The following is an 8,890-nucleotide window of genomic DNA, read 5'->3' as shown; positions in this document are numbered from 1 at the left end:
GGTCAGCGCCTGACAAAACAGAGCCTTCCCAGGTGACTTGTTCAAAAGCAGATATATAGTGGGCGGATACATTGATCGGTTCACCTCTGCGCGTTAATCATTGTGTTATTTGATACTTCAACTCAACTTCTTGTGCTTGAGCCATTTCACAATCTCACCACCTTGTATATTACTTACATTTATTGGCGTCTAAAATATGCTGCATTTTATATATATATCAACATTGATATATACAAAGTGATTAGTTGATTATGCCTAAACATGTTATGAAGTTTATAAATACTTCCGAATGCCTACTCTCGAATAATTTATTTATGGGTTAGAAATGCCTAGATTAAGACAGCCAATCTCTTTCAGTTGGACCATGTTATTGGTTCCTTAAATATTAGCCGAGATTTAGGGAATAATTCACGGGTACTTGGAACCACATGAAACACAAATATATTAATATCAAGCTTGGACCAAACAAGAAGCACTAACAAAAGTTTTGATTTGTGCATTCCCACTCATACCCAAGAAAGTCCAAGAAAAGAAAAGATGAGTAGAAAAGACAAATGAAGTCCGAGTCCTTGATTTATTGAGGAAAAAAAACAGAAAGTAATCCTAATAGGATTACATAAATGAAACGCATATATGAAAAGCCCTTAACGTATGTGAAGATTGACAAGATTGCTATAGGATTAATCAAGGGTTGTGGGCTTAGCATCAATCTTATGCTTTTTATGTTTTTTTTATTTGATAACATCGGCAAATTGTTTCTTTCTTGTTTTCTTGGAAATCCAAATACGGTAAGAACATCTATTTTTTTTTCACGAAGATACTTACAAGAAATCCATTTTTTTCAACTATATCGTGCATTATTTCTTAAGGTATTGAGGAAATCCAAATATTGTTAAAACATCGATTTTTTCATACGCACAAGAAAAGCACTTTTTCCTTTTCTATGTAGAGCTTTATTTCCTCAATTGTTGAGTTTGACAAAGAGGTGAATTAAGTAAATTTCCACGCAAGAAACTGACTCCTTCTGGAATATTTGACATTATTATTGCTTCAGTAGCTGCCCATAATTTGTTAATCAATTGTATTTCAACACCATAATTGGTCTGTTACGTATACATGTATACAAGCAAAATTTGACTCTGCAACATAAACCTTTTTGATGCAAGCGTTAATGTTTATTCCGTCAACGCAGAAGCTTCTCACCGTGGCTGTAATAAGTAATTGTATCATTAAAAACTTTGAAATAAAGGCAAGACTATGAAAACATAAAGTCAATGGAAGATTGTATTGGAACGTGACATGTTCAACCCAACATCACAATCAATATTGAACATTCCCTCAGGGGATAATTTCAGAAACCTCCCTTGAGGTTTCTGACAATTTCACTCGCTTCCCACAATTTTAGAAAATTATACTGACCTCCCTCGACTCAATAAAATAACTACAATATCCTCTATTTAATAGATAATTTACCACATATGTCGGACACAAAAACCAAACCAAAAGTAAAAGAAAAATAAAAATCGATAGCAATTCGTCATCATTCCCAACCCTACTTTAATTAACAGCTGTTTCTTTTCTCTTTCCCTTCTTTTTTTTCAACCTCTTATGATTTTCTCCTTCCTGTTTATAACACCATAGTCTCTTCCACCCGTCAACTACACCACCATGCAAACCTATCCGAAGTATTTATTTCTTGTCTATTTCTCTCTTTCCATGGTATTTAACTATCAACCCCTCTTGTTTATTTCTTCTCGTATTATAATTTGCATACATTAAATAATCAAAATTTCCAAAATTACAAATTGAGAGAGCAAACGAAAATTTCATGGTCAAATTAGATAGAGATGATGAACATGGTTGTGATAGAGGGGAAAAAAATAAAATTAATGGGTTATGGTTGGAAAAGAAAAAGGGACGAATTTGGACTATGCTATTATGCCTGTTATGCACTAGAATCTAATATCTTCATTTGGTTTCATTTTTTTGTTTGATTTACAAGTATTGGTGGTAGTTTGTCACAAAGATTAATTTATCTATTCCTAACGCCATTGGAGTATGGGGTTGCGCTTGGCATAGGCATCAATACTGGTTGGCCAAGTCTTTTTCTGTTTAGGAAGGTGATAGGCGATAGGTGTTGGGTTCATAATTTGAGGTGTGAGATTAATCAATAGACAAAATATAGTGTTAATTTAGGGCGAGAAGCTTTTTGAGGGTATTTTAATTGGTTGTGGTGCTTATGATTGATTTGTAGAGGAAGTGATTTGGGTAGAGATTGGAATCTTGATGATGTCGAAATTGATAGAAATTAGGGATTAAGTTGGAGTGCGATTTTTGGTAAAATTTTTTATTTTAGTGATGCCAAAATTGATGGAATTTGGGGTTTAATTTGGAGTTTGTTTGAACAGGTTAATGAGGTTTTGGGTTTATAATTATCGTGGAAGCATAGCAAGTCTAGATAAAAATGTTTGTTACCTTTTTTTTTTGGTTAAATTGATCACTAAACCTTTTTTTTTCACTTTCTTTTGATGTATGATGTTGCATAAGGGTATTTTAGGATACTTAAGTATAATTCTAGCCTGATGGATCTATACAGTCTCTTCAGCAGTAAAGCAAGGGAGGTTAGTGTAGTTTTCTAAAATTGGGGGGAGCTGAGTGACATTGTCAGAAACCTCAAGGGAAATTTCTGAAATTATCCCTTTCCTTAGCTAGGATAAATATTTGGGCACTTTTTTTGATAGCAAAATAGAAAATTTCATTAAAGTGAGGATAGGTCCGCCGAAATTGCGGAGAGAAGAAAAGATGGTGGAGAATAACTCCAACTACAGATATCTGAAATAGAGCGAGCATTTCTAGCTAATAAATGTGCTGGCACATTGGCCTTCCTAGGGACCCAGTTAGCCTCCCAAGCGTCAAAGTTCTGTAACCTAACAAAGATATCATCTAAGCGCACCAAATATTTGGGCACTTAGATACAAGATGGGACACAGATGGTTTTTTAATTATAAAGTTGCGAACAACAAATTGATTTTAGGAGCTCCCCCAGCCTAATTTTCCTTCTAGAATTACTTCAGACAAGAAATTCCTTAACCTCTATTCTCCTGCTCTTCCTAGATTTTTTTTTTTTGTCTTTGTTTTTGTAACAATTTTCTCTTCAAAAATTCTCCTAGTTCGAATTTATTCGGATTCTCCTAGTGGGGAATTTATATTCTATTACAATTTTTCTAGCAAGAGTTTTTTCGTTGAATTTTTAACTTCATTTGTTCTTACTAGATTTGGGATCTCTTTTAGGTTAGTTTGATCAGATCTAATCTTTCTCTTGAGCCTTGTAACTTGCACTCGTTAAATTTGTTCGTAGTAGACATGAACAGCTAATCTATTCAAGCTGCATAGAGTTATTGGTATTTGTGGAAATTTTGAAGTTTTAGAGTGTTATCTGCCATTGACTGCACCAGTAGTATCTTTTTTTCCCCTTGTATTTGGTGCTGATAGTGCAACTTTTGAAAGTCTCTTGCTTATTAAAAAAAAATAAATAAATTGGTTTTAGGAGAAAACAAACGTAAATATAGCAATCAACAACTTTTAACGGGAGGTTCCTGAGTAAACAGGGCCATCTCGACAAAGGAAAGGAAAGAATACTGTGCAAGATTCTAGTCCTCAAATGAAGGAATGCAGACTCAGTTTTGGATCTTGGATTTAGCTAACGACAAAGTTAATTGAATTAGCATTTTCCTTGTAAAAAAGAAACTCGAATATTAAGATATTTCAATTAGCGCATGAATTTTTTACTGAAAAATAAATACAGCTTCAATGAATTCGGATTTAACACGGGTTACATCCCTTTTCATGAAACTCAAATGTTAAAAATATTATTTGTTCCATCTATTATTTGAATGAATTTCGACAGGTGACTTGATGTGACAAAGTGGTTGAGGTGTTAAATTTCCACTGAACAAAAGTTACTTCGCACATTAACTGCTTGGCCTATCCTCGCCAGAATTTATCCCAAGTGTCAAGAATTTAACAGGCCTGCTATAACCATGCATCAATTTATGACCTTCCTCATTTTTATTATGAGCCTCACCCCAAATCCACCCTTGTGGCCAAAAATATACTGTACTCCATTGCATTTGTCAGTGTTTTGAAGTTGACCGAGGTAGAATTCCAGCTTGTCCAGTAGTTGACAATATTTCTGCCAATTAATGTATTATTGGTTCGTGATACATAAGAGCAATATGTAAGTTCATTCGCCAATTAATATATGTTAGAAAAATCCCACTCTAAGTTGTAGTTGCCGCAAACGAAATCACGGACTATCCCTTAATTTTAGGAATTTTCATATTTATATTTATCGCTTATACATGTTGCAATTTTTAATCTTTTGCTCATTCTAGTGATCATTATGTGATGATAATCATTAATCTCAATGAATGGGCATTTTGAACTCCAAAGGATACATATAAACTATAAAGAGAGGAGTCTATTTTCTGGTAAAGTTAATGAACTTACATTATTTTTTTATGTGTGCAACTATTTTGCAGGCCAATAGAAATAAAATTGCTACTAGATAGGAAAATAGGAGTGTTACAGGATACTAAGAAAAATACATCTATGCCATCAACTAGCATCACCAGTGGTCGGTTAGTCCCAACATCCAAGTTCTTGAAAGGTTGCAGGATCAAATGGAACATGGCCTAGGGATGCTTTGCCGGCCAACATCCGCAGATAAGATCTTAACTTCATTATTCAATGAATCCACAAGTGGGAAGCTGCAAAATACATATAGGACGGCAGGGAAAGTAAATTAGGAGTATGACCTTTTAATTCCTGAGGCAAAAGCAATAATACGAAGCAGTCAAACTTAAGTTTTGTTCCTTCTTGGTCTGAGTTGTTGGCTTTATTCAAGTAGTAGTATATTAATCATTAATGTTGAATGTGCAAGAGTGTGTAAGGTATATTATATTGTCTCAATTCGAGCACTAGTACGTTAGATTTAAAGAAGAAATTAAGCTGAAGGACAACTGAATACTCTTATTTCCATTGCCTCCGTTTCTGATAGTGCAAAAAAGTGCTAAAAACAGCAAGAAAAAAAAAGAAGAAGAAGAAGCAACACCATATATACTTGTTTATCATCTTAGTTGGCCAGACGAGTTGTGCAGTAATAAATCTTTTTCAGCCTCATGTGCAGAGCTAATAATTGAGAAAAGGACTATCATTATTACAGTCCCACACAGCCTGATTTTCTGACCAAATATCTTGCGGAAGAGTTTTCAATTAGCCACCTAAAAGATAAATAGTTAATGCTCTAGCATCTAACTCCACAATATGGAATGAATCTTGAATATTCCTATCTGTATCTCCTTCTCCCACGTACTATAAATGAAAATTTATCATTTTAAGATTGATACAAAAAAAAAAGGAAGAGGTTTCTTAGTTTCTTATGAAAATAACCCACGGTTTCATTTTATATAGATTATAAAGGAGTATGAATTATGGAGAGAACCAAAATTCTGGACTCGGAGATTCATAAACTTAAACTAATAATAATTCATCAAAATTAAGTGAAACTTAGATTAAGAGACCAATAAGTAATACAAAATACTAGTATTGGTAAGCAGTAAGTACCTGTTCTGGATATTTTCCAGTCCAGATCATAGCTCAAAGCCCAGAAGAAGTAACCACGAATCCTGAGAGCCTGAGCATATCCAATCCTTGCTGCTGTAGATCTACTATCATCATATCCAACCCATACAGTTCCTGCAAATGAATAAGTAGACGCAGTAGCCACATCAAATCCAACTGTGGCATTGTTCTTTTTATTAAACTCCTCGACCTGGTAATACAACAAAATCCCCCTTCCACCATCACCCTCAGGACCAAGACCAACTGCGGGAGCTCCCACGCCATGGACGCTAGGGTCCTTTAGCGTCCATGTTTTGCCATAAAGCGGCAAACCCATCACCAATTTGCTCCTCAAGATCCCTGCCTTGAGCCAAGATCCCAATCCATAGCTAGTACTGATGTTACTTTTGGGGTCAAATAATGCTGAATTGGAACCTGTGATTGTAGGTTCCCAGGCGCCATGATAATCGTAGCACATGGCATTGATCCAATCTAAATTCTTGTTGATTGAGGCTATTGGGTAAGTTCTGGGCGTAGCAGCTAGGAAAAAGGTTGAAGAGAAATAAACTGCTGCGGAGAGCAAGAGCTGAGGTCGATGTGTTGCTTTGGATTCTTTTACGATTTCAGCTCTCCATTCGTCGAATAGGCTGCCTAAGTCGTTCATTTCCTGCGGGTTTTGAGGGAACTCCCAGTCGAGATCGAATCCATCGAACCCGTATTTTCTTGCTACTTCTATGGTAGAGAGGATGAAGCTCCTGCGAGAGGCTGGAGTCGAGGCCATGCGGGAAAATACAGTCGGATCATCGCCTCCTCCGCCAATGGAGAAAAGTGTCCTGACTGGCGGATTTTTGGAGTGAAGAGTTGATGTGAAGTTGGTGAGAAGTTGTGCTGTTGAAGCATCTATGCCAAGCTCGAAAGTTGAAGCACTGGGGTTGAGAAATGCGTAGTAGATGTGAGTGAATAAGGTTGTATCGATGGCGGATGGTGGAAAATCTGCAACTCTCCATGAGGGATAGTAAGCTCCCTTCATGGCCTTTGAGGAGTATGAAGGGCTAGCATAGCTAGAGCTGAAGCTGATGATCAAGAATAAAAGACAAGTGCAAAAAATGCTACTACTAGTAGTAGCTTTCATGGTAGCTGATCCCATTTTGTTTTTGTTTCTGGCTAATTCTGTCGTGTTTTCCTATATATAGAAAATGGAGCTTTCGATGAAACCGTTATAGCCAATGATTTCTCGTTTTTGTGGATCTTATTGCTTTTGCATTCTGTTATATATAGTGTTTGAGGCTGCTTCATGATCCAGAGGGATTGCGGTTGGATTCTGAATTTACACTATTGGTTGAATTTTTGATATTAGGCTAATCCACTTGAGGTTGAGAAGGGAAGAAAATTTGTAAGCCTTTGACGATTTGAGTTTTGTATTGTTCAGCGCATGCTGATACAGACAGAGCCGTCCTAGATGACTCGTTCAAAAGTGGATATAGTGGGCTGATAAATTGCCACGATTGGCATGATGGGTTAATGATTGTGTTTTTTGGGACTTCAACTCAACTTCTTGTTAGAACCCAAAAAAAAAAAACACACAAACTCAACTTGTTGTGTTTGAGTCATTTCACGGTCTCATCTTGCATATTACTACATTTATTGCAATCTAAACTATGTTAATGATTTACAAAGCCATTAACTGATTACTGTCGTGTAGGGCTGCAAACGAACCGAACCGCTCGTCAAACTTGACTCGAGTTCTATCAATATCGAGCTTGAGTCGAGTTCGAGTTGGCTCGAGTCGAAATCGAGCTCGAACTCGATGTCAAAATATTAAGCTCGTTAGCTCGCGAGTCGGTTCGCGAGCTCGAGTATATATATATATATATATATATATATATATATATATATATATATATATATATATATATATATATATATATATATTTATTTATTTTAAGTATATATATATTTTTTATTTTTATTTTAAGTATTTATATACTTTGTATTTTTTTAATTTTAATAGTAAAATTACATATATATCCTTAATATTTTATTATTTATTAAGAAAAAATATTATTTTATTTATTTTTTAAAAAATAAAATAATTATTTTTTATTTTTTTCGAGCTCGAGCTTGAATTTAAAATTGTCAGCTCCTCGAGATCGAGTTAAATGAAATTATGTTAAGACTTGACTCGATTAGGCCAAAACTCGACTCGATTCGATCCGTTTGCAACCTTGAAGCGTTGCATGACAACAATGTAAATTGACAAGACAAGAAGCACTAACAAAAGTTTTGGTTTGTGCATTCGGGAGTGGACTCCCACCCAAAAAAATCCAAAAAATGAAAAGATGAGTAGAAAAGACAAATCAAGTCTGTGTCCTAGATATTTTGAGAAAAAAAAATGTAATCCTGATAGAATTACAAAAATGAAAAGCAACAGGATTCAAGGGTGTGGCCTTAGCATCAATCTTATGCTTTTTATTTTTTATTTTTTCCATTTGATAACATCGATAATTACTTCTTCCTTGTTTTCTTGGAAATCCAAATATTGCAAGAACATCTATTTTTTCACGAAGATACTTACAACAAAAGCAATTTTTTTTTTCAACTAAATGCTGGTGCATTATTTCCTCAGGCATCGAGATTGAGAAACAGGCTGGAATAAGTATAAATTTCCACGCAAGAAAATTCTCTTTGAAGAATGATCATTTGGGTTATCCTTCTGGAATAGTTGACATTATTGCTTGGGTAGCTGCCAGCACCATAAATGGCCTGTTGAATATATCTGATCTGAACAGAAGCAAAGTATGACTCCGCAATTTAGACCTTTTGATGCAAGCATAAGCGCATGTGATGTATATTATTCAGTCAACGGCAACGCCAAAGCTTCTCACCGTGGCCGTAATCAGTAAATATATCATTAAAAACTTTGAAATAAAGATAAGAGATTTTTAAAAACCCAAAAGTCAATGGATGGTTGTATGGGAATGTGACATATTCAACCTAGCATCACAACCAATATTGAGCATTCCCTCTAGAAAATGAAATATTCAACCCAACATCATCATCCTATATATTGAGTGAGTATTCCCTGTAAAAAAGAGTATCGGGTGATTGCGACAATTAATGTTGCAAATCTGGTTCATCAGAACAAATATAATCACTTGTTACCAATTATGTGAAATTACTGTGAAGACATTAGTTCATTCCAATTACGCGATTTGCCACTTTCTAGATTGTGGAAAGTATGGCGCCAATTCCGTGGGGGGTTTTCTTT

The 8,890-nt window shown here is 35.2% G+C and overlaps 1 protein-coding gene across 1 annotated transcript; it reads right to left on the bottom strand.

Annotated features, from left to right (window-relative positions):
- Positions 1–4,454: 4,454 nt before the first annotated feature.
- On the bottom strand, positions 4,455–6,876 carry LOC113694043 (class V chitinase CHIT5b). The gene is made up of 2 exons (XM_027212895.2): positions 5,626–6,876; positions 4,455–4,769 (listed from the first exon to the last, which is right to left on the bottom strand). The coding sequence occupies exons 1-2, from the start codon at positions 6,767–6,769 to the stop codon at positions 4,747–4,749; spliced, it is 1,167 nt and encodes a 388-aa protein (XP_027068696.1). The 5' UTR covers positions 6,770–6,876; the 3' UTR covers positions 4,455–4,746.
- Positions 6,877–8,890: the final 2,014 nt, after the last annotated feature.

This window comes from Coffea arabica, chromosome 6c (assembly GCF_036785885.1).
Source record: "Coffea arabica cultivar ET-39 chromosome 6c, Coffea Arabica ET-39 HiFi, whole genome shotgun sequence".
Classification (NCBI taxonomy): Eukaryota; Viridiplantae; Streptophyta; class Magnoliopsida; order Gentianales; family Rubiaceae; genus Coffea; species Coffea arabica.
The sequence above is the reverse complement of the archived record's forward strand: the minus strand, read 5'-3'. Positions and strand labels throughout refer to the sequence as shown.

Bases quoted from the DNA above. Each gene is read 5' to 3' on its own strand.
- LOC113694043 (XM_027212895.2), bottom strand. From the start codon at position 6,769: ATGGGATCAGCTACCATGAAAGCTACTACTAGTAGTAGCATTTTTTGC. The intron at 4,770-5,625 runs GTACTTACTGCT...TGTATTTTGCAG, and splicing joins CTGGAAAATATCCAGAACAG to CTTCCCACTTGTGGATTCAT.